Here is a 24,529-nt window from a genome sequence, read left to right as displayed (position 1 = left end):
CGACAACAAAGTGCCTTTGAAAATAAGCTTGAATTGGTGGGGAAAGGAGCAGCGCACACCACTGGTATAAAAGTGAGCAGCACAGAAGATTGAATTTTTACCTTGCTTCTATCGTCCGCGGGTGACCCGCATGTGCAATGTCGTCGTCTACACTTCAATCCCCGCTGTGAGCCGGCAGTGCTCTGGCCCGCTTCATCCATCCCAGATGTCAATGTCCTTGTTCATGAATCATGCACACCTCAAGTAAAATAACAAGAGCATCAAACGAACCTAATAGGCAGAAAGCAAGCCAACAAAACATTAGAGCAGTCATATACTGAAATCCGCTGCATAATAAAAAGGACCCAAAACAAAGAGGTACACATGCAAAACTTCTAGTCAATGTGATCATGGTGCATTGAAAAAAAAAGTGGTTCACATCTCACACAATGGCATGCTGCATACAGGAAATTCAAAGTAAATCCAAGGGAAAAACTGCAGATGGACCAAGTACGAATTCAGAGATCATACCACCTTTGAAAAGAAACCACCAACAGCAGATGGTCCAAGTAAGAATTCAGCCATCATCTTTTTAACTTCATCGATACACATGGTACAATATGAATATTTCAGCATTAGCAGTGTAAACACTTGAACTCCAAACTATAAAACATCAACACAACTTTCGGTAGAGATACGGAAAAGACTATTCGGAGATATATCTCATTCAACCATCAACTTATTAAAAGTAGCATCAGTGTTTAAGCATCTGAACTGAAAAAAATACAAAACACCTAAAGTTTTAATCCTGTTTACACCTCAAACTTAGGACGTAATCAAAAGTCAACCAAGCATGAAACATCTGACTTTTATATCATTACCACCTAATCTATGTTTACAACATGCTCACCGAATTACTCTATGCTGGCTAGCTGCAGTAATCCCGTGACACGATTTTTGTTTTATTTGGCTTCAAAATACATATATAAATATCATACTTCACTATAAATTTAATTCCATAGTTTAATGGATAAATAACAATAGTTGTCAACATTTATAGAATAAGTGCATATATAGTCTAACTTCGGAATAATGTGATAAGACACTATATCCATGAGAAAATGTTACAAGTAGAAGAAAACATCTGAATTAACTCAGGCTACCTGGCAGACCAAGGTACTGAAAGAACATGTACATGTACTTCCTATAGCTACCTAGAAGTCCATGGCAGGCAAACTGAAAAGGAGAAAGAGAAAAGGTAAGAAACATAACCACATTAACCATCATAGCCGAGAGAGTCCAAGCAATTTGAAGGTCACCTAAACCAATTATGAATCATGTAGTGTTTGCCTAATATGCAGACCGCCACATCACCTGGAATCTAAAGGTATAAACGATGCCCCCCATAGGGGGCCTCACAGCGATTTCAGCTCGTGAGCCGTTGGATCTTGCTTGGCATGGGTCACTTGATGGATCTCGTCCGTTCATTCTCGGCCAGTTGCGCTGCTGGTGGTTCGTGGCGTGAACGCGTGGGCTGCTTTACATTGGTTGCTCTCTCTAGATGAAGTCATGCAACAGCGCTATTCTACTCACCTACGACTGCGTGCGGGACATACATTAGGCTAGGTCCATTTGTCAGTGGCCTTGGGTAAGTTTTAAGTGGGTCACGCATGACTGCAGCTTGAGACAGAACCAAGGAGCGAAACCTGCCCCAATCCGTGTCTCTCCCCAATCCCCTCGTTCTCTTCCCCAGCCCTCCTCCCACCCCTGCTCCACCGACCGCCTCCCCGCCTCCCCGCCTTCTCCACTCACCTAGCTGCGGATCTACCGACCAGAGGCCATGGCGGACCTATACAGCGACGGAAGGGCGGCGGTCGAGGCAGGAAGCGGCGTTGGAGATGGAGGATCGCCTCCACATCTTCACTTCGTCGGGATTTTCTGGTCGGCTGGAGGCCTCGGCTTGCAGGACAACAACGACCTGCCATCGGTTCGGTTGAGGTGACGTTTCTTCATCTCTTTTTCCTCCCTAGATCATCCCTGCGTTGTTGGGTTCGATTGATCTCCGTACAGCCGAATAGGGGTTTGGTTTTATTGACCTCGTGCTGATGCGTAGATTCGCCTCAGATCCGTCGTCGTTCGTGTCGGCCGCTTCCTCGAAGTCGGCGGCGGCCACCCGCGTTGCTCCATGGAGGCGCTCTATCGTGGGTTCGGTTGAGGTGAGGTTTCTTCCTCTCTTTTTCCTCCCTAGATCCTCCCTGCGGTGTTGGGTTCGATTGATCTCCGTGCGGCCGAATCGGGGTTGGGTTTTATTGACCTCGTGCCGCTGGATTCGGATTCCTTTTTTCGCGTTTGTTTACTTTCTCTTCTCCGCCTTCTTCTGCCTGGGTCTGGGTCTGGATATTTTCCACCGTGTTGTTCTTCGTTGTGGGGATTTCTTCTTCTTCTTCTTCTTGACATTTCTAAACACTTGCCTCTTCCGTATGATCGCACCTTATACCTGACGTTCTTTCTTATGTATTATGTTTCTATCTTTGCAGGTCGTTACCTTTCTGGAATTTCCGCGCGGGTTGCGGCTGCTGCTCAGTTATCTTCCTGGTGAGTGCCCTCTTTTCCATCCTCCTTTGTATAAAACGCGAGTACGTGCGTATAATTGCTTACTTTGAAATAGCAGCAGCATATCACTGAATAATTTAAAATAGATCAAAATTACCTGGGCTGTGGGTTAGCACAAGATGCTTTTAACTAATGGGAGGAATATTATGCAGTGATAGTTTTGAACACTGACAGCAATCATAAGTTGGTAGATCAAGAAGTGCATGGCCATGCTGCAGTGTATACAGCTCAATCCCGAGGAGAAAGAGCTGCATCAAAGCGCAACGCCAGCCCATGGAAGACAGAGTGGCAGCAATGCAGAGATCCATCTTTTGTCAGGCCAAATACATAGAAATACTGACAGGTTATTCTTATTGTTCCTACCCAATATTATGTTACCTCTGTTAGTCATTTCCTATATCTTGCTAATATCTACATTTTATTACAGTAGGTTGAACCTGCAGTAACTGTTCCTCAAGATGCCACCATCGGTCGTGAAACCTGCTGGAGCTCACACTATATCGACTATACAATGCCCTCCTCAATATTCATGTGATCTGATACATGTGATCATCATCTCGTGTAGCAACAACAAAGGTCTATGTAATTCATCTATGCATCTCCTCAGTATTTCTTGCATGGTTCTACCTACATGACCACTAAAAGCTCATTCTGTATTTTGGTTACTGTAATTAGCTAACTTCTTAGATATTTAATTTAAATTTCTTATCATCCATATAGTGTATACTAATTAATGTTTGTCTTTCATGTTGGATACTCAGAATGGCATGGGAAGCATCAATGTTCCCTCATGGAAGCCATACGCATGCTGCAGCCATGTTTTTTGTATTCTACCTTGCACTTATGGTGAAATTTGGTAAGCTTATGCGGTTGTTTGTTGATCTGGTTCAGATGGATTATCATGTGATTTTTATTTTTTCTTCACTCACCACCACGGATTATATAAAAGGTTCTATGCCATGGAATCAAAATTTCACTTAATGATGCTGGGCATTAGAACAGTACATTACATTCATTTCTTCTTATAGTGCTAGCAATCTGCATTGCAAATTAAGAGTTTCAGATAATACTATGATGGATGAGAAGCAGGACAAATTAATCCCCTTACAAGGTTAAATATGTGCTTCCTTCCAAAGTTCCTCTTTGAAAATGATTAATCTTAATCATCTTATTTATTTTTATTTTGGTCATTTGTTTTGTTCTCAGATTTATAAATGTTTTCCCCATCTTTGTAGTTAAGCTCAAGCTTGATTGTTTTATTACCATGCCAATCCATTCCTGTGTTTTTTTGGGTGTTCACTCACACGCCCACAGTGGTTTTTTTATCCATTAGTTTGATGTTGTTAAGCTCAAGTGCTTAGTGTTTGCTTTGCAGCTAGCACTAGGAGAGATGAATGGTGGCAAGGGATAGCAGCAGTAGGTCAGCTTGGTCTAGGATTAATAGTGTCGGCGGAGATGTTTTTTGGTAAGCTTCATATCAGCTTATTTCTTTTTTATGCTATATATTCAACTATATGATAACCCAAAATAAAGGGACTTGGTTATGTTCTTCTCCTAGCTTTCTAGAGATTCCTTTGTGTGTAGAATATTATCAGTTGCCCATGCAATTCATGCATACCAAAATTGAAATTGCAGGACTTATTAGAGGATTTTGTGGTTCCTGTTATTTCATAGGTTATAGTAATGAGACTTTACTAATTAGAGTGTAGCAGATAGTTGCTTCTCTATTCAAGTAAAGTGAGGCACATAAAGGACATATGCTCTTTCTTATCACCTATCAGCACCATTTTCTGAAACATATCTTGATTGTACAACACGCTCCTGAAGTGGTATTTTAGTCTAGCATTTCTCATTATGTTGCTCTACACACGGAATTGTTACAGTATAGCATTCTTTTGTGTTTTTTACAAGCACCAGTTCCTTAGTTCCTGTATAGGCTCAAGAAGGAATTGGTTCTGATTTCTGAATATGAACTTGCTTAGTTTTGTTGTAAAGTTAGAAGTATGGTGTGCCACCAGTGAGAACCATTTATTTAGCTATATGTCCTGTATAGGCTCAAGAAGTCGATGAATGTTCCGGCTGGGTTATCCGAGCCTCTACATAAGTGCTCCTCAGGAAGCTCGAGCGCATCCAGTAGCGGCGTGGTCGTCATACTGGGCTGCTGCGAGTACCACTGCGGCATGCCATACCCTGGAAGCAACGACAACCAGCATTGGCGAGGACACGCAGCCCTTTGATGATCAAGTTGCCTGAATTCTAGGAGTCTGGCTTGCTTATCCATTTGATTTCTTTCGCTCACAAATGCATACATTTTCGCTCCTCATCCTTGGTTGTATCCCATCTTAATGAAATATTTTGTTTTTCTATGTATATGCAGTATTCCATATATTATGTTCTTCTGATCTCAAATATGAATTTTCTTTACTTGAGCTTATGGACAATGATTATTTTAGCTAATAAGATGTTTGTTTCATTTTTGTAGCATGGGATGGAGAACAATTCTACCACATGGGCATGCAATGGAAAATAATAGCTGCTACAATATCTTCCTCTTTTGTTCGAATTTAGGAGGGCTTTTCGATAATTTTGTTTGATGGCTTTGTCTTAACAATGTTGTTTGATTGATAATTTTAGGCCATGGTCTTCTTATCAATATGAGTGTTGTAAATAATATATTGGGATGGTTGTAGCTCTGAATTTCATTGCAGGCACTAACTACTTGATGTTTACTAATAGTAGAGATGGAGTTTGAAATTATTTCGAGTAACGAGAAACATGTTTTCAGATATTGCAATGATACCAAGAAAAGGGAAATTCAAGTCCATCTATTACAGTAGCCAAAAAGGTAGATTTTCTTCTTAGTTCCATATTCTCAGGCTGGTCAGGTTAGTGGTACCAAGAACTCACTACCAATTCGCTCTATGTAGGCTATAGTACCACCCATTGAAACAAGAAGGCATCCAACAAACTATTCAGCTCTATTTTCACATGATCCTGTCTGGTTTTGCTAATTTGTTGCCTATTTTCACATCTGTTGCTAATTTGTTATGTTTTGTTCATCTCTGCTAGAGAGGGAGATGGGAAGGGAATAAAGAAATGGTGAGGGAGGTTGAGGAGACAACGGATGAACATCAATCTACAATAATCTGGTATAGAATCTTGATATTATATATGTTGATTCCAATCTTTTGACCTGATGTGGTTTCTTGTTTACTGTACCGAATAAGAAAACTGATGGTAACATACCTGTTGTTTCATATATTTTGTCCGAACTGATCTTGTGTCTTGTTACTGTCTAATTCTGATGTAGTAAGTTGTATGTCGCTAACTGGCCTTCTTTACTTTTTGGTTCAATCGGTTGGCTTAAATGTTGGCTGGAGTGTGGATATTCTAATTGATGGATTTGTCCCTCCGGCTGGCAGTTGTCGCTCATATGCTTACTTTAGCGCGACTTCTACGACCATTTTTCCCTCTCCTCCAGCTACTGAACATTTTTTCTTCTGATCAGCTCTCTGTTGCATACCAGTTAGTAAATTGCCTGTTATTGTATCCACAATTGAGCTTTCTTAATAATCTGGTATCTGGTCTCTTATGTTTTAAGCCATTATTGTCAGCTAATTATTTTGAGAGATAAAAGTTATTATTTTGGTCCTACTAAGCACCACATTATTTCTCTGGATGTCATCCACATGAATATAATGTGCTTGATTTTAATAATACTATGGGTTTTCTTTTCGGTAATTCGTCAAGCGAAACAATGTTTTATTCTTTTATTTCTAATTTCATCAAAATGTTTTCAAAAATATTATATAATTATGTGCTCTGATTCTTGGCAGGCTGTTCCCACAAGAACGCTGACACTGGTCATCTAAATTTCTTTTAATTATTTTGCAGCTTGGAGAAGCATGAAATGATGCTATCAAGCACTCCTTTTTAGTTTGGCCTTTCTGTCGTCATTGTGAAGATCATTTAACATGGAGAAGAACAAAAGTAATGATAAAGGTTAAGTTTGTCCTTTAGTGGAGAGCACTTTAGAAACATACTTGAGAACTATTATATTCCTACATCATACTATAGTATCATTGTATTTATGAATTTTCAGCTGAATATCTGATTAGTTTGATGTTACACTCATTTATGACTTGTTCAATTTTCTAAAAAATACATACATGTGTGTGGAATTCCTTTGGCAAGGGACTTCTTCCTAAACTGCATAATCTGGCAAGTTCTACTTATGTCAATCAATAATAAATAAATGTATTGGTTCTTGCTGGTACTTCCAAATATTCTTTGAATTCATTTGACATGTTTCTTGAAACATTGGTATTGATTAGGCCTTGCTATTTCACATGTTTTTTCAAACTGATGAACATGGCGGTCTGTAGCTCTCTCTCCAGTCTCCTCCCCACCGCGGCACAAACTGGTTATCCGATTTTTTCCTCTTTCTTTTGTGAGTTGGGTCATATCCGATTCGGGTGTGTATGAGAAACTTACAAACTGGCTAGTAAGGGCATCTCCAGCGGCACAACGCAAATGGACGCTGAGCGACCGTTTTCGTCTGCCGTGACCGGAAATGCTTCTGGCACCACCTCCAGCGGGGCGACGCAAAGTGACCGGGCCGTTCGCGGAGACGCAAACCTGGCCCAAATATGCGTTTGGGATGCGTCTCTGGCGGACGCTCGACGAACGCGGAAAGTGCCCGCTCGTGTCTGGCGGACGTTTCGTCAGGCCCGCCTGGCAATGATGCAACGTCGATGCGTCTTCTCCGCCAGTACTGGCAGCGAGGCGTCGCTTCGGCAGTATGCGGCCGCGTAAATGACGATGCCTCGCGTGGCGCCCGGCCGTCGCGTAGTAATGGCGATGCCACGCGTAGCGCGGCCATCGCCCTGCCTCCGACCTATATAGATGCATGCTTGTATATGTGAGAAACGCAAGAAGTTGAGGCAGACATATATGCATTATTTTAATTTTGTAAAACCCAGAAATGATCTAACGGAGACCTGGCTCCTCTACCTCTAGTGTCGCTCGCGCGAGCGATTCCGGAGCCACCCCAAACCCAAGCAAAAAGCCACCGCTGAACTTGCATCCCTGGCTGGTGGCGCCCGACCGCCAAAGGCGGTGAGGGCATGCACGCACCCTGGCAGGGTTCCTTCGCGCGAAGAAGCATTGCCTTCTGGGTCACGTGACCTCGGCGAGACGGAGTGGCAACGGTGATTCAGAGCGGTGAAAGGCGTTGTGGCGCGGTGCCAACTGCACGAGAGGTTGGCGGCAACGCTCTGGCCCGACCTGGGCTGGACGGGCCACGACAGTGCACCCCCGATCCAATATCCTTCCACCCATCCCTCCGCTGGTGGAGGACGCCGTGCATGCGAGCATGAGCCTATTGTTGTTATGGTCTATAGTCGAGGGCACCTCCTTACCAAGTTGTAGTCGCTTGGTGAGGATGACCGTGTATGTGTGTGTCGTGTGTGTGTTCCTCCTTCTGGAGGTTGTACCCCTGATGTCTTCTTCCTGTTCAATGAAATCGAATGCAAAATCTCTTGTGTTTTCTTGAAAGAAAAACTAAAAAACATATTACCATTTTCTCACTTAATTTTTATCACCGTTATATAAAACGTAAATAAATACGAATTCTACGGGGTCGTGCGCCAAGGCGCACATCTAAATCTAGTCTAACAGAAAACATGGCCGGCCGGCCGGCAGAGATGGGCCAAGCTCCAACCGTTGCTGGTGTTGTTCAGATTTTGTGTAAATATATCTCCAATGGTAAGGATAAAAAATTGGACATCCATATCAAATTCAGTATGCGGGTTTCAAAAAGAGTTCCATGCACTTGTTAGATGAAAGTAAAAAACTAACACAATGTGGTGGCTGAAAGTAAAATGTATAGCTGAACAAATAACATAGACTAAACTTGGTATGCATTAAGACACGACATAAATGTACAACAGAGGCGCTTGCTTCTTTTCATAATTTATTACAGCTCGTATTAGAGACTAAAAAGATACGAAAGAGAGCTTACCGTATCCAGTATACATTGTTGTCCTATTTCCATGCAAAACTATTTCTCGACCTGTGAAGATTCTAGCAGCTATGAAAAATAGGAAACAACACTAAAAGGAGATGTAAGAGAACAACGAAAATATATGGAGAATGAACAAACAAGTTGGAATTGCTTATTAATTTTCTACAAGAACTGCACCCTGTTGTCGAAGGAAACACTACACAGAATTTTAATTTAATGTTGGGTCAAACGTTTGTGAAAATATTGGCATGACATGGCCAGCGCATTGTACTTTTTCAAAGCGAAATGTCGAAATCATGTCACGAGTGTGGAGAAATTAGCAGGTAAGCTCAAGCATGAAAAATTAACACATGTATAGTTTCAAAGTAAGCCAGATGAATATTTTTCACCTACCGGCTTAATAATTCAATGCTTCTGATCAGCCCTAAATATGTTTGCATAGTCCTTTAAATATTTGGCCATAAGACAACAATTTCACCATGTGGTGATACAGTTCTGTAAAGGAATTTATATACCTAATGATTACAGTCTGGAAGGAACCCACATGATGATATGTGGAAAGAATAGCACGGTGATGATATCCTGCTAATCAGACATAGAAACAGAAAATTCAAACACACCTCTCTTTTTACCGTTGGTAATTGTTTTACATAAGATTATCCATTAGTAAGTCATGAAGAAAACAGAGGGCTATCACAGGACTATCACACTGGAGAACCAACACGAACACCTGCCATGTAGCAGAGAGAATTGAAAACAAACTCAGATCCACACTTTCGACAAATAAAAAACATCTGCAGTAAGGTAAACAGTCCTCAAACTTGCATGGATAATCTTATGTAAAACCAATTGCTTAAAATATTGGCTAGGTAAATCCATAATCATAAGCTACTTAATATATTAGCTAGGTAAATCCATAAAGATAAGCTACATAATTACAGTTCAGAGGTAATCATGGAGCTAATCCTTTGGGGGTGATCCAGTACCGAAATGCAGCAACCACACCACAACAAACTCGTAGTGCAAGTTCCTGGTAACATAAAGAAACCGCGTCCACTCTTTTTATTTCTCTGTTACATGCCCATGTACGCACCGGACATGATGTTAGTACCATTCAGAAAATAGCCGTACCGCAAACATTCATGCAACTACAGCACCACTACACAGAGCAAATCCTCAAGTGAGATCACAAAATATATGACTGAAATCCAAGCTAGCAGGAAAACTGAATTCAGGCTCTCTGAGACACATCGCATGGTGTATTCAGCCTGGCCACGAAAAAAAATACAAGTGGCATGACTCCACACAGATCGAGGCTAACAAAATCTGATATGTGACGTTTGTAACTCCGACTATACTTACAGAATTCAGCCATGTACCTGATGCTCAACGTTGAATGTCCCAGTTATTTCACTCCAGAAAGCACAGAACATCTTATTTACTTCCTAGAAGGCTACTCCAGTTGTGAAGGCAGCGACAAGGTGAATCGCTGTACCTGTGAATCAAAGAACTTTCGAGTCATACTTGACCTTTTAGCATTGTCTACTACAACTAAATTTTGAAATACACAGTTATAGAAAGTACAATCATAATTGCTATAGGTCTGCGGCTGCAAAATTTCATAAAAAACTCAATGCCGGGAAGAAAAGTTACCTTGGCGATGTACTCAAGTTGCTGTCATGTGGCATTGCAATAGCCCGCGGCCTCCGTGTGCTTCCATCCATCAGCTAGTAAGCAATAAGAGAACCAAGAATACATCAAGGGAAAACATCAGAAATATAAGGAGAAACAAAGCAAAAAGAGAACATCCAGTACATGTGTTTTATCAAATAGCAGTGGGCATTGAACTCATCCCTCTGAGTCGAGTTTCAACGAATAAAGAAGCTGATGAGAATTTTTGCTACGAGGGAACTAACCATCAACAGTCATACTAATTATTTTATCAAAATAGAATGAACAAAAAGCTTAATAGAACAAACTCATCCCCCTTTCTACTGTCGGTAATCTCACCCTTGATTATTAAAGTGGTGCATCTGTTCTAGATGAACTCAAAACAGAAAATGTACACCGAGATGGCTTTGTCACAAGCACAACCCAATTTTGACATGCTAAATCATCTTGGGGAAAATAATTCCTTGCAAGTATAGGCTTTTGTACTTACCACATATCACAGGATAAATCTTTGCTAACATATATACAAATGTACATCAAAATTACAATGAATAAGGTGCATAGAAAGATATGGAGAAAAGGAAATTAAAGAGAAGTCATATACCTATATTTCATCAAATAGGAGTGTCCATTAAAATCATCCTTCAGTTCATGGTTGACTCCCTCCTATAAATCCCCTTCTTAGGACTTCTCTCCATACTCAGATCATGTCCTCAGATCCATGTTGAAACTGCAAAAATTAGCAGCAAGCCAGGCAAAACATCAACCATCTTTTCATTCTAAGGTCAACTACAAGAGAGAACCTAGAAAAAAAATCGGAGATGTGAAGGGGGAAACGGAGAAGGATGTGTCCCAGGATCTGCTCGTGGAGGGCCCTGAGGACATGCGAGGGAGGAGGCGGAAGCTGACCTTGCGTGCCAGCGAGACCCGCCACAGATCGGACAAGGACATGTGTGCACCAGCCAGCTCCGCCGTCGCGCTGAGCCTCCGCCGGCGACCGTGCCGGCGCCGCTCCTTCGTGCTCGTGCCTCCACTGGACGGTGCCGTTTCCACGGAAGGAATTGGGAGCAAGCCGGGACGCTCCTCCTCCTCCTCCTCTCTTGGGCGGCGCGGGGGGAAGAGATCGACGGTCAGTCGGCGGCACGAACGAGCAAGAGAGGGGCTGGCGGTGGGTCGAGGCGGCGGTCGGCGCTCGTGCTGTTCGGCGGCGACCTGGGGAGCGAGGGATCAGGGCTGGAGGTGGCGCGAGGCGGCGGCCGGCGACGAGAACCGGGCGGTGGCTAGGGTTTTTTCGCCCTGCGGGTTCGCTTTTATACCGGGCAGCGCTGAAATACCGGAAATACCCCTGCGGGTGGAGATGCAATGCCCGATGCCAATACGTACCGGCAGAGATCCTAGCCACGGTGGCTGACGTGCGGGGCCCGCAAAGGTGGGGCCCACATGCAGTCGGAGGCGGGTAACAATCCGCCATTGCATGGGGTTAGCTAGTGAGAGGTGTGTCCAGAATGAACGGAGGAGATGCGCTGATGAAATGATCTGACGGCTCACGTGCTCTGATCGCTGTGAAGCCTCCATGTGGGCATCAATTATACCTTTAGATGCGAGAAATGTTTTCCTCACTATTTTTTGAATTTTAGTCCATTTACTCATCATTTTCTAATTTCCTCGTGATGAATTGATGACTCCGTTCCAGCTCTAAGTGTATTTTGGTCATACTGCTATGCCGTCCTCATCGTCCAAGAAGTCGCCGCATCAAATCCTTTTTTTGTTTTTGTTTTTCTGGTGCATCGTCTCCAACTTTTCCTTCCACGAGACTGCTATATAGGTCTCTTTATACAATTGATTAATTTCACTATAGCACATTCAGTTGCTCAATTGTTCTCAAACTCTTTCTTTATTAATGAATTAAGGCAAGTATTTTGCTTTTCTATCAAAAACCATAAAAATTCAACTGCTCGATACATATTTCTGATTTCTTTGAGATACATATTGCATTGATGTGCTCCTAATTAAACAGTGCTACTGAGTCATGAAACACTGCTCCTAATCAAACAAAGCTTTGATTTCTGGTATAGATCAGTAGGTCATGATTCCTTGCAGGTGATGGCATGGTAGACTAAACAAGTGGTGATTGGCTATTGCTACCTCTTCTTTTTAATGTACAACCAACTATTTGAATTTATTTTTACCATTCTGAGATCTTCTAGTACATATATGACTATATATATTGGAAAAGATCAAATACCTATTTTTGTAGCAAAAAAGGTCAAATGTAAACATTTCTTCTGTGTGTTGGATTTAATCTTGAAATCTTCTACTCCCTCTAATCCATAATAAGAAGTGAGCCTAGCTCACTTGGTTAGGGAAGTGGATGTACAACCCAGCCACCCAGGTTCAAGTCCACAGGGACGCGGATTTGGATTCTTATTATTTAAAAACAAAATCACTGTAGGGGCTTCCCCTACCGTCTTCCTTTCAAAAGAAAATCCATAATAAGTGTCGTGGTTTTATTATCGATCAAAGAAATTATTTGTTTTTGCACTTTGCTTGGGCAAAATTGATGAATGGTAGCACACACATAGGAAAAAATGAGGAGCAGAACCCTGGAAAAATAAAAATTCCTATTTATAACATTGAACGAAAAAAGACTAGACAAATGGAGGGCGAGCTATATGTAGCACTTTAAAAAAAAATTGAAAAGTCATATTTAAATGTTTCAAAAAAATTAAAAAATTCAATGTAGCCAATGATGTATCCTACAAAGGTGCAACAATTTTGATGTGAAAATCTTTATATTCAAGGCTACACAAAAATAATAAAATGTGAAATTTTATATAGTTTTGAAATAAAGTGTGACTATTTCTCGAGTTTGTTCTTAGTCAGATGTTATTAAATCTCATTTGCAATTGCAACTCACGAGCAGTACGAATTACGAAGCAAATCTAATGTTTTCAAGTATTTTTTTTCTTAGTTGCAACTTTGCTTGTAACTAAAAAAATTGCAATCCCACTTGCAATTGAAAAAAACTCAGTTGCAACCCAATTTACAACTCCTACGCATGAATCACGATGCAATTAAATGGTGTAGGGCTTAAGCACAAACTTAGTTCTCAGCTAGCAAATCCCTTTTAAATATGTAGTTTTTACTACACTTAAATCTACGTATTTATCAATTTTTTTGTACCCTAGAATATAAAAAATATAGATTCTTTTTCATTTTTAAAAAAATTTTAAATACAATTTTCGAATTTGAAAAAAATAAAAGACTACCCTTAACTCTGCCACCGTTTGCAGTTTCCGTGGGCGGAGGAGCTCAATTCGGAGGAAACCGCCGGTGCTCCTGCTCCGCCGCCCCTCTGGCCAAGCGCTCACCCGCTTCCGTCTCCTCGATTCCTCTCCCAAGCTCGGTTCTTGACCCCTCCGCAGGCCATCTTTTACCGACCCCGTTGCCTTCCTCACCGGCGGCCGCCACCGTCGATTGTTCCTCGCTCGTGCAGGAAACCCTACTCGACCCTCTACTTCAAAAAAACCCCTCTCAGTTGTCCCTGCCCAGCGACCTGAATCTTGCGGCGGGTCTTCTGAAACCTACTCTGCTCGCTGCCTCGCTCTGAACCCCCCCCCCCCCTCTTCCCGTCCCTTCACAGCCATGGCGTCGCCATCTCGCGGTCATTTCCCTAACCGTCCAAATGGAGATAGCGGTGAGTGTGCCGGTGCATCCAGTCGGGACGGCATCCCCGTCATCGACCTGGGCATCCTCCTGAACGGCGACGCCCAGGAACAGTCGCGGGCGATCCGGGACCTCGGCCGGGCCTGCGAAGATTGGGGATTCTTCATGGTTCGACACTACCACTGAAGAACACTAGAAATCCTGTCTCAATGCTACATCAATTTTTCGGTGGTGACACTAATAGTCTTTTGTCTGATCTGGCATGAAGGTGATTAACCATGGGGTGCCCGAGGCTCTCCAGGAAGCAGTGATGGAGGCGTGTAAGGAACTGTACAGCTTACCAAGGGAGGAGAAGGCAGAGTACATTGCTGCTGGCCCAAAGGATCCTATACGTATCGGAACAGGCTTGTTCTACTCTGATGTGGACGATGCCGTATGTCGGAGGGACTATTTGAAGATGATTGCTCACCCAGAATTCCACTGTCCTGCAAAGCCTGCAAACTTGAGGTCGGTGTCAGTGCTAAACTTTCAATCTATCTGAACTCTTGATAATTGTATGAATTTTGTGATGAATACACAAGAAGTTAAGAATATTTTGCACAGTTTCTGATGTCAGTTGACATTACAAACTGTTCTTAGCACCGGCACTTCCTCAGGTGGCACAAACCACTAACTAACGCCGTGTCTTATTTCGCACCGTTGTTTTGATGATCTGTGTAAAAATATTGTTTGATTCACTGTAATTGTTAGGGAGATCACTATGGAGTACTCTATTCGCACGCGGGAGCTACTGCTGGAGCTTGCGCAGGCAATCTCTAAGAGCCTGGAACTTGACGGTGGTCGGGTTTCTGAGGCCCTAAACCTTGAGTCCTGCTTCCAGATCCTTGTCGGGAACAATTATCCACCTTACGCTGGCTCAGATCGGGTTATGGGAATTTCGGCTCACTCTGACCATGGCCTTCTCACTGTGCTCTTCCAAAATGGTGTTGATGGCCTCGAAGTCAACCACAATGGGCAGTGGCTCCTCGCAAAGCCTCTTCCAGGCTCACTCTTCATTATCACCGGCGATCAGTTGGAGGTATCTGAGTAATTTTCAGTGTTAAATATATTTCTATTCACAAACTCCTGTTACTTGTACTAACACTACATGTTACATGGCCATTTCCTATACATTTGGGTGCAGATTGTGAGCAATGGAAGGTACAAGGCTGTGGTCCACCGTGCACTGGTCCGTGGTGAGCATACCAGGATGTCGTTTGTTAGCATGATCGGACCATGCCTAGATGCCATCGTCGAGCCAGTCCCAGAGCTGGCACGGTCTGCCCCCCAGGGCATGGAGTTCCGAGGAATCAAGTACAGGGACTACATGGAGCACCAGCAGAGCAGCAGGATCAATAAGAAAGCAGCGCTAGATATTGTTCGCGTGCAGCATAACATATTGACATGTGAAGGGACACCAAACAATTGAACAGAGGCTGCTTCTGGAGGTTACAGTCATACAAACTGATATGCTGAAGATTTATGTCCTAGCAAGCAAGGAATCAGTACACACCATGGCATAGTATTTGCAAAATCAGCAAGCTCCATCTTTGAAGGGGTACTAATTCTGCAGTACAGACAGAAGATAGATTGATGATACATTCTCACTACTGGGTGGGCATGGACAATAACAAAGCAAGTGCAAGAGCCTAGTGTGTTGCTAAAGTGTGACCTGAATTGATAGGGAGTGTATGCTTGCTTGGTCACATTTGGTGAACCCTTGTCTTCAATGGTTCTTGGAGATGAATAGTATAAAGTACGCTTCGCATGTGGAAAGAAGAATAGACAATATTCCACTGTAATTTAGGGGTGTTATTCACTGGTACAGCTGAGCTCTGCTGTTTACATTCGTTGGCATATGTAGAGTTTGTGAATCCTTTGCAAATCAAGGTATGGTTGGAGATCAAATACCATATATGGAGTTGATTATCTGAACGAGGACCAGTTTGCAAAAGCTGTCCGTGGGGTTGGGTTTTGTAAAATACAGACCATCATGCTTGGTTGGTCATCGACTGCCTTTGTGTGAGTCATCTTGAAATAGGCATTTCCTGGAAATGAAGACCAGTTTGCAAATCTAACTTCATGTACATAGAAATTTTGTTTGTTAAGCTGGACGCAGTGGGGGACTGGAAACAAGCTGGTAACTGAGGGGAAGATCATCTCTTGTACTGCGGATACAAGAACAACATCAAAGCCTTTTCCCCATGCAAGTTGGGGTAGACTAGATATGCATCCCAACAAAAACATAAAGAAACAAAAACAAGGAGAGAAAGAAAGTAAACAAGGAACCAGGAAACTAAGATTCTGGCACATGGGTTGCTGATTTCAGATGCTTTGCAAAAAGTGGTCGGCTTTGCAACACTGGCAAATAAGTCTGCTGTGCATAACAATAAATCTAAGGTGTTTTGGCATTTGGCTTTCTCAACTTTTGTATTGAAATCAAAAGACGGAACCTAATAGGCAAAACTGTTCGGTTGTCTATTGGGTGCCTGTGGAACCAAACAACCCAAAAGCCCTCAATATATTATTCACCTGGGATGTTTTGAGTTCTTCTATATTGCAGGTACACAAAATAACTTAACCAAATTCCTTTTGTCTGTTAGGTTTGGTCTTAGTTTCTCATAGAAATTCATGGTGTTGTTTTGGAAAAAGAAACATAAATGCAATCTGAATATGACTTGAAAAAAAATATTACCCAACCTATTCACATTGAACTTAATTTAGTGCCCACATGGGCGATGGATCATGATTGGCATTTCCTCAAGCTTTTAGTTAGCCACATAATATATATATATATACAGTATACTGTCCTGCAATTCCCTACCAAAATGGAACTTGGTACGTACGTGCGGCAACCTTCTTGCAAAATGCGCGTTTCAAGGTTACAAATGAGCAGGACAACATATACTGTTCCTCCAAAACAATAATTTGAGCTCTTCTGACAGCACTCAAGTTTTACTGACAAGCAGGTAGGTTCAGAAACTGCCTGCCTGGTCCCCAGTGGAACAGCTGCCCACAATTTCTCCCAAACTCTTCGGTTGCAATGCACATCATCTGTTCTGATCAATTTTCTACCATAAGTGCTGATTCTTTGTTTTCTGTTTATTATTATGAAGTGATGTGCCATCTGCTGGGCTCAATGTCCACCACGTTTGTGTCCTCAAAAATAATGTTGAGTAGCTTCATTTTGTGCTGGCCCATTTCCTCATTCGTGTACTGGCTGTGTTTGCCTGCAACCACATAAGCAATGATCTCAGATCCTCAAGTAACAAAAATGACTTTTACTACAAAAACTGAAAAACCTGATAACTACTACACATAAGCGGAAATTTTCCAGTTCATGTTATGACAAGAATAACTTTTAGCGAGGAAGAAAGAAGAGTTGTGCACCTCTTCATCCCAGTCACATCTCATGGTCAGATAGGCTAATACCAGCGTCTGGACAGCAGTTCCACCAATCAACCCAGACCAAATCCCCTGTAATTTAGGCATAATCAGAAGATCAGGATCAACCCAAACTCCCATTCGTTACTCTTCTGCTTTTGATGATTCTTACCCGGACTCCGAAACCCAGGGGCCAACCCAGTATGATACCGATGGGAACTCCAACCAAGTAGTAGGATCCGATGTTCACGTAGGCGACCAGCGCTTGCCATCCTGACCCAATAGCTACCCCTGCAACCAACAACAGCCGCATTGCAGCGCTTAGCATCTCCGGTGTCATGTAGAGCTATGAACAAGGTAGAAAACCACAGGTCCGGTCAAGTGAGGTCCAGCTCACCTGAAAGGACGGGTTGCACGCTGTTGAGGAGGATAGTGAAGGCGAGCAGCCAGGAGAGGTTGTGGACTGCGTCGAGCACGGCCTTGCCCGACGAGAAGAGGAGTGCGATCTGGTCGTTGTAGACGAGGATGAGGCACCAGAAGACGAGGCCGATAACCACGGAGGTGGTGATGGAAACGATGATTGAGAAGCGCGCACCCTTGCCGCTACCCGCGCCAAGCTCGTTTGCCACCCGCACACTGTTATTTTCAGAAAATTGCTACTTGTTAGTTAAGTCTATCCACCAAATGACACTGTGCTTGAGTTCAGTGTGCGTACCCAGTTGCTGCCAAGAATCCTAGAGGAATCATCATCTCCCATCCATTGATCGTCAAGCTACATTTGGGCCAATAATCAATCCATTGTACTCTTTTAGAGATGAGGACAGATTTGGAATTGTAAGGGAAATTTCTTTTATGTGAAGCTGCTAGTTACCATATGGAGAGCGCATCCACGGCGATTTCAGCATTTGGCAGGTACCCTGTAAGCAACACCAGCACCCTGTAGTACCAGTTCTCCAAGCTGCGGATGAACATATAGACGTCAATGATTCAGGAAACTTTTCTTTCGTGCTACTCTAATCAGTGCACTGTTCTAAGAGCAGGTAATGAATTAATGGACGCACCAAAGCATCACGCCAGAGGCAGTGGAGAGCTTGATGAAGTCCCAGAAGTCGGCGAAGGCTTCCATGGAAAACCCCTTCCACGACAGTGGGCACCCGCCACAGATGACGTAGAAAAACTGGCCCAGCACGACGAGCCACCACCCCATGTTGGCCGAAGCGATGGCCCCGACGTAGCCGAGCTGGAAGTGGTGCACGAGCAGGTAGGTGACAACGATGTGGATGGCAAGTGCTACCCCCGCGCTGACTGCGGTCACCCAGTTCTTGAGCTGGCTCTGCAGGAACCGTGTGAGCGGGAGCAGCATCGCCATGCCGAAGTGCTGCGGCAGCAACCAGAGGCTCATCTTGCCGGCAAGGTGGGAGAGCTCCGGGGTCTGCCCGAGCAGCAGCAGGAGGTCCTCCATGAACACGTACGTCGGCGTCAGTGCCAGGGCGAAGATAAGGAGCACGGCCCACGACCGCTGCAGGTATATTCCCAGCATGTGGTACTTCTTGGCGCCGAATGCTTGTCCGCACAGCGTCTCCAGCGCGCTCGCCATGCCCAGCTGTCAGTATCACACGAAAGAAAATCCACATCAGCATTGATCATTTACCATGGTCACAAACACGTTACGCAACTGTTTCTTGAAGTAGGAGTAGCATTTTAGCGTGATAGCTGGTACTGGGTCATGCTAATCATTCGTTCTTTCAGTGTCGGCCAGATGTGTGTGGGGCTATTGGTAAGATTCTGGGCACAAATTGCTGTCTAAACGACCTGTGGTAGGCTTTGGCAATGGTTTCATGCTTTCCTGCCATTTGGAGATGAGTTCTATATGATTGTCATCTCTGCCATTTGGAGATGAGTATGAGTTTTTTTTTTGCTTCATCTTTTGCTAATGTATTGGGCAGGGCTGCATAAGGAGCAAGGCAAGGAGCTACTGCATTCTAGGGGAGACGGCGTCCAACCTGATGCGTGCTCAGAGGCTGAGGAATGGTGCGACTGCGAACTACTCTGGTGCTGTTATTTCTGGTGCTTGAAGCTTGTGTTGCTTTCTGGGTGCAATCTTTCGGAAGATGTTCGGACGCCTGGAGTTAGTTTTGCCGTCATGAAGTGATCTGGGGGGCTTTTAGTCTGTGGTCTGGGTTGCTATACTTCGAATCTGAACCTGTGTTGACGGTGGCATCAGGTTGTTGTCCCATAGGAGCAACATTTTGCTTATGTTGTCAAGTGACATGACATAAACTTGGGTAGTACCATGATGCAAGTTACGTGTACACCAATTTTGACTCTACAAGTGCTAGACCCAGTTAGGTGTTTCGGCATCGCTCCTTGCTTATCTTAGCACCACCGCTGCTAACGAGGCATCACATTTTTTCAGCTCAATTTATTTAATTAGAAATTAGAAAAAGGCTAACTTATCTTGATCTACTTAGATGTACATGCCACACATATATGGCATGCAACTTCCAAGGTGTACATATTTGCTGCAGAAATTGATTTAATTGTGCAGAAATTCCTTAACATAGATCCAATTAACCCCATATATTAAAGTGTGCATGTGCTACATATGAAACCAGTGGTTTATTTCTAATAAGATAGCCGCAAAAGAGAGAATCTACCATTTCTGTACCGGTCATTATTGAAGCATTAGCAATAAAAGGATAAACAGTCTTACACTGCAAAATATGCTCATGCCAATTGTCATTTCTGTATCTGTCATTACTGAAGCATCAAGCAATAGTTACTATTTGGAAACAGGAAAGACAATGAAGCATATGCACGATGCTGCCGTGCAAAAAGACAATGGAGTATGTTTGATGCATTAGCTGACAACTGACACTATTGCTACTAATGCACTGCTATCACAACTGACAAGCCTATTTACAGTACACAACACAACAGAAGAATGGTTGTTATTCCAATATTCCGCTCAATACGGACGGAAGTTTTGTGGTGAGTTTGGATTGTGCCTACAACAGCCCTACCAAAATTGGTTAGCCAATTTTTTGGCGTGGGATTCTGCCCCCCATGGGCTGCCAAAATTTTGGCGAACTAGTAAAGGAAACAAAAAGTAGTCCATTGGCAGCCAAATAATTGGCAATGAACCAAACATGTGGGAGGTATTTGGCATGACCAATTTTTTGGTAGGATGTGCTGGGGCAACAAACCAAATAGGCCTTTGGTCTCCGTACTCGTGTGGGAACTGAAGTACTAAGATGAGTAGTAGTACATCAGAAGGTTTGAGCTGTGGCATTTGATGGCGAAATGTGCTCGGCTGTACGAGTGGATAAAAATGTTGTATCGTAGGGTAGATATGTGTGATGCCGTACGTAAGCCATGACGAAGTGGCCGAATTAAGACAGTGACCACAATGTAGCCTCGCTGGGCCACGGTTGGTGTCGGGGGCTGCAAGACGGCGTCATCGCTCGGCGGCGAAGGGACAAAAACCTGAATTTGATTTCTATTTGGTTTATTTGGCAGCATCCATTGCACTATCTCCATCATCCATGCTATCGTTCTCCTGAACCGTAGTCACGTATTTTTCTACGGAAACAGAAGCCGACATCCCTTTGGGCCACCGTATTCAGACAGCTACAATCCTTGACTAAAACGAAGACAGCTACAATCCACAAAAAATCCAATCATGCATACACGAACTACACTACTGTTTTCCCTCAAATTTCATGGTCGTTAAGCCGCTTAAGCGTACCCAGCTCCTTCGGCCCGGCTTGGATTGTTGTTTTTTTAACACGGTCGTTTTTATTTTATGAAGATGCTAGGTAGGGCAGCTCAGTGTAATCCAGTGGTTTTGGTAACAAAACGACATTCCAAGCGAGGCCTTAAGTTGTACCATGGAGGAACGGGAAATTATGAGGTGTAGACCATATTATGTTGTATATTATGGCGACAACACAATATAAAAACAAACTTGTTTACAAGTTCTTTAAAAAAAATGCAAAAATGACCATAGGGTAGGAGAGTGATGTTCAAGCTCATGCTCAAAACACTGAGGAAGTTAAAAACAAATTCAGACGTTCTATTGAATTGCCAAGCATAAGATTACATACATTTGCTTTTATGTTTTAAGTACTGTATGATTTTACGAAGTTTGAGATGGTTTTTGGAACCTATATATGTTGCTTTACACTTGATATCTTCCTCTCAAAAAAAATCTACCAACATTATCACACGCATACAACAAGCATGGCACTAGTGTTTTACTTATCTGTGTAGCTAATTTAACTTTGTTTAATGTAAATCATTTGACATTGAAGTCGTGAGCCATGACGATCAACTGGCCAAATAATTGCCGACCATGAGCACAATGCAGACACGACACTGCGAGGTACGCACGCACGTTGGGTCATTCAGCCAGAGTACTTGTTGTCAGGGGCTGCGTGTGCCGGCCGGAGGGACAGAGAATCAGCAGACGACGGCAGCACGGGTCCAATCGTTCGCCAAGTGCACCGCTGTTTTCTTTTTTTTCTTACACAACCCCGTCCTGCTAGGTCATGGAGCAGACCCAGCTTATTTGCTACGAAATTAAAAGCTGGAAGCTACCGTGTCGATCATGTTGCAGTGCCTGTACCAACAACGTCCAACGACGAACGTGGATCGATCGATCGAGTAGATGGCGACACCGACAACCGCATGGCCCATGCGTGCGTGTCCGATACTGGGAAATTAACACGAGGCGATAGACTCAAGCTAGCGTCGTGATACCGTTGACATTGCATTAGTTTAGGAAGGAGTAGTAGAATTTACTATAATTGGAGGTTGGAGCACCACAATAACCGGCCTCGATCACCGTAATCTAAACTGTGAATTGCAAAACAAGGGAGCGTGACATACACGGTTTCGCTAATTGTCAAGAAGAAAATAGTAGTATGGGTTACAGCTAAAAGTTTTTGTAGTTGTGCATAAAAGGGTGCAACCAAGGAAAATGTGACGAAACGTTCGATTTTCTTTGTGATTTGTGTTAGCCGGCCGTGACTCGTGAGTTGGTTGCAAATAAAAAAGAATACATTCCGGCCGCTGACTCGTGTTAGTACTCATTAGTAAGCAAAACTGAGATTTTCATCTGTCTGTCGATGTGCTCCAAGAACATATATGGATGATGAGGGATCAAAGAGCCAAGTGCAAACCAAACGAGCATATATGCTTACCAGGAATCCGAAGTTGAACCCGGCGACGACGGTGGAGGCGATGGAGAAGGCGGCGAGCTCGAGGTCGCCGATGTGGCCGATGAAGGCCTGCGCGACGACGTTGATCCCGTAGAGCGCCACCCGCTGGAAGATGGCCGGCCCCACGATCCGCCACAGCAGCTTGCACTCCGCCCACCACTCCGACGCCACCGTCGCCCCCTTCGCCTCCAGCAGCGGCGCCGCCGCCTCCTCCTCCCCGTGCCCCCTCATGGCTGACGGCTACGACGGCAGTACTACCAGGCGGGAGGACTAGGGAGCTCTGGCAAGGTAAGCCCAACTCGCAACCGCTCGCCTCTCGCGTGGGTTCTGGCGTGTGTGTGACTTGTGGCCAGCTCGCTAGCTCATTTATGTGGAGACGCCGCGTGCAGCCTGTCGGGGGCATGGACTGCCAACCTTTGTGACGGTCAGTTCACGCGCGATTATCCACACGCACACCAACCAAAAGTGAACCAACCAGACATCGCCTCCCGTCCGGCTGGAGCGTGCAGAGGCCACCGTTTTTACAACGACTCAGCGCGTTTCACGTGCACACACCGCCCAGGTCGGCCGATCGACCGGCCGGGATCCGATGAGTCGACATGTCGTGCATCCTGGTGCTTACGCCGGATACAATCTGTCACGACACCAGGTTCGCGGTAGCGTGTTTCACCGGCCAGATTTCGTGGCCGTCTTGTCTGATTGGTACGACATATGAGTACGCTGCGTACACATAATTAAGCTTGACCGCGCGATTGGTGGCAAGTAATCATCATCATCATCATCATAAATAATTACAGCCAGCTGATCTAGCCGGCCCTTGTTAGCTAGCCCTCGTTTTCTAGTATGTACGTCTTAAGTTCGTCGATTAGCCAGTCATTTCATATGCACCTACTTGATACCTCGATCGATTTAGACTTGTCCAACCTCTCGAGGACAAGATGGGAGGAAGATCGGGGGGAAGACTTGCATAGGATCGCCTCATTAGGTGAGATCATAGGATCAGCTTATAAAATTCATTTGTATAAATTGCAAAAAATCTGAAACTTGTATAGAACATACCTATGGGTTGTATCTACAACTCCAAAAAAATTCAGCTCAAAAATCTATCTACATGCAGATAAACAAAAAAGATAAAGTCTACTATGAATAGTGCCAGATTTAGGTAAATAGGATTTCACACTATTCACACCTAAGTTTTGTCTTTTTTGTTCTCTAAGTGTAGGTCGAATTTTAAGCTGCAATTTTTAGGGGTTGTGTATATAGGACAGATGTTTGTCGTGAATTTTTTCTAGAATTTTTGAATATGTTTTGTCTATTCAAAAAATTTGATTTCATAGATCCTATACAAAGACAGATCCCATCCAAGTTGCCCCCGGGAGATCGGTAACTTGGGATGGCAAGAACAAAGTGGTGAGGGTCATGGGACTCCTATCGAATCCGTCCTCACCTTGCGAGCTATCTTCCACCTCACACCTCACATTGCGGGTCGTGGGATCTCCACGTCCTGTCGAGTTGCGTCACAAGCATGAATAAGATAGAGAGTGCATTCCTTTGGCTGACACAACTACAAATCATCGAAGGCAAGTGCAAGGTAAATTGGGAGGCCGTGTGTAGGACTACTCTTTTGGACAGTCTTGGGGTCCTTTACCTCGAGAAGTTTGCTTGTGCTCTTTGATTGCGATGGCCATGGTTTGAATGAAGAGACCCCCCAATAAACATTGGGTAGGCCTTGGGAATCCTTGTGACTCGGTGGATATGGACCTCATCTACGCTTCAACCACCATCACCATCGGCAATGGCAATATTGCACCTTTTTGGGGCTCCCCTTGCCTCCGTGGTCTGAAGCCCAAAGATATTGCTCCCCTGATTTTTGAGGCACCCTCTTCGAAAAGTGGAAGGTTAAGCAAGCTTTACAAGGAGGTGAGTGGTT

The 24,529-nt window shown here is 43.8% G+C and overlaps 3 protein-coding genes and 1 long non-coding RNA gene across 13 annotated transcripts; 3 read left to right on the top strand and 1 right to left on the bottom strand.

Annotated features, from left to right (window-relative positions):
* Positions 1–1,736: 1,736 nt before the first annotated feature.
* On the top strand, positions 1,737–4,806 carry LOC124672604. Of its 7 annotated transcripts, XR_006992730.1 has the most exons (8): positions 1,744–1,977; positions 2,104–2,195; positions 2,517–2,574; positions 2,745–2,935; positions 3,020–3,168; positions 3,354–3,448; positions 3,968–4,057; positions 4,646–4,806. XR_006992730.1 is itself a non-coding variant. In XM_047208890.1 (6 exons), the coding sequence occupies exons 1-4, from the start codon at positions 1,820–1,822 to the stop codon at positions 2,921–2,923; spliced, it is 498 nt and encodes a 165-aa protein (XP_047064846.1). In that variant the 5' UTR covers positions 1,737–1,819; the 3' UTR covers positions 2,924–2,935; positions 3,020–4,057; positions 4,646–4,806. The 7 variants fall into 7 exon arrangements, 2 of the variants coding, with proteins under 2 accessions (XP_047064846.1, XP_047064792.1); XR_006992731.1 differs by having other exon boundaries at positions 1,740–1,977; positions 2,784–2,935; positions 3,020–3,448; XR_006992727.1 differs by having other exon boundaries at positions 1,743–1,977; positions 3,020–3,448.
* A 9-nt stretch (positions 4,807–4,815) lies between these two features.
* LOC124672955 lies at positions 4,816–6,726 on the top strand. Of its 3 annotated transcripts, none has more exons than XR_006992745.1 (3): positions 4,873–5,437; positions 5,520–5,741; positions 6,487–6,726. It is a non-coding gene; the product is annotated as an uncharacterized LOC124672955 (long non-coding RNA). The 3 variants fall into 3 exon arrangements; XR_006992741.1 differs by having other exon boundaries at positions 6,015–6,726; XR_006992737.1 differs by having other exon boundaries at positions 4,816–5,437; positions 5,520–6,726.
* Positions 6,727–13,933: 7,207 nt separating this feature from the next.
* LOC124672438 (2-oxoglutarate-dependent dioxygenase 19-like) lies at positions 13,934–19,899 on the top strand. Of its 2 annotated transcripts, none has more exons than XM_047208756.1 (4): positions 13,934–14,122; positions 14,223–14,461; positions 14,705–15,032; positions 19,324–19,899. In XM_047208756.1, exons 1-4 carry the CDS (start codon positions 13,934–13,936, stop codon positions 19,450–19,452), a joined length of 885 nt encoding a protein of 294 aa, XP_047064712.1. In that variant the 3' UTR covers positions 19,453–19,899. The 2 variants fall into 2 exon arrangements, with proteins under 2 accessions (XP_047064712.1, XP_047064651.1); XM_047208695.1 differs by lacking the exon at positions 19,324–19,899 and adding an exon at positions 15,138–15,806.
* LOC124672335 (protein DETOXIFICATION 27-like) lies at positions 16,790–22,893 on the bottom strand. Its single transcript, XM_047208607.1, has 8 exons — positions 22,582–22,893; positions 18,439–18,980; positions 18,249–18,335; positions 18,093–18,149; positions 17,775–18,013; positions 17,550–17,668; positions 17,384–17,470; positions 16,790–17,223 (listed from the first exon to the last, which is right to left on the bottom strand). Exons 1-8 carry the CDS (start codon positions 22,828–22,830, stop codon positions 17,176–17,178), a joined length of 1,428 nt encoding a protein of 475 aa, XP_047064563.1. The 5' UTR covers positions 22,831–22,893; the 3' UTR covers positions 16,790–17,175.
* Between the last annotated feature and the right edge of the window lie 1,636 nt (positions 22,894–24,529).

This window comes from Lolium rigidum, chromosome 1 (genome assembly GCF_022539505.1).
Source record: "Lolium rigidum isolate FL_2022 chromosome 1, APGP_CSIRO_Lrig_0.1, whole genome shotgun sequence".
Lineage (NCBI taxonomy): Eukaryota > Viridiplantae > Streptophyta > Magnoliopsida > Poales > Poaceae > Lolium > Lolium rigidum.
Note: the sequence above shows the minus strand (reverse complement) of the source record. Positions and strands in the feature narration are given on the sequence as shown.

What these genes read in the sequence shown, in the direction of transcription:
- LOC124672604 (XM_047208890.1), top strand. Translation starts at nt 1,820, where the DNA reads ATGGCGGACCTATACAGCGACGGAAGGGCGGCGGTCGAGGCAGGAAGC. An exon ending in CTATCGTGGGTTCGGTTGAG is followed by an intron (nt 2,196 to 2,516) that starts GTGAGGTTTCTT and finishes CTATCTTTGCAG; the next exon opens with GTCGTTACCTTTCTGGAATT. An exon ending in GCTGCTCAGTTATCTTCCTG is followed by an intron (nt 2,575 to 2,744) that starts GTGAGTGCCCTC and finishes AATATTATGCAG; the next exon opens with TGATAGTTTTGAACACTGAC.
- LOC124672438 (XM_047208695.1), top strand. Translation starts at nt 13,934, where the DNA reads ATGGCGTCGCCATCTCGCGGTCATTTCCCTAACCGTCCAAATGGAGAT. An exon ending in AAGATTGGGGATTCTTCATG is followed by an intron (nt 14,123 to 14,222) that starts GTTCGACACTAC and finishes TCTGGCATGAAG; the next exon opens with GTGATTAACCATGGGGTGCC. An exon ending in GCAAAGCCTGCAAACTTGAG is followed by an intron (nt 14,462 to 14,704) that starts GTCGGTGTCAGT and finishes TGTAATTGTTAG; the next exon opens with GGAGATCACTATGGAGTACT.
- LOC124672335 (XM_047208607.1), bottom strand. Translation starts at nt 22,830, where the DNA reads ATGAGGGGGCACGGGGAGGAGGAGGCGGCGGCGCCGCTGCTGGAGGCG. An exon ending in GCCTCTGGCGTGATGCTTTG is followed by an intron (nt 18,336 to 18,438) that starts GTGCGTCCATTA and finishes GTTCATCCGCAG; the next exon opens with CTTGGAGAACTGGTACTACA. An exon ending in CCCTGGGTTTCGGAGTCCGG is followed by an intron (nt 17,471 to 17,549) that starts GTAAGAATCATC and finishes CCTAAATTACAG; the next exon opens with GGGATTTGGTCTGGGTTGAT.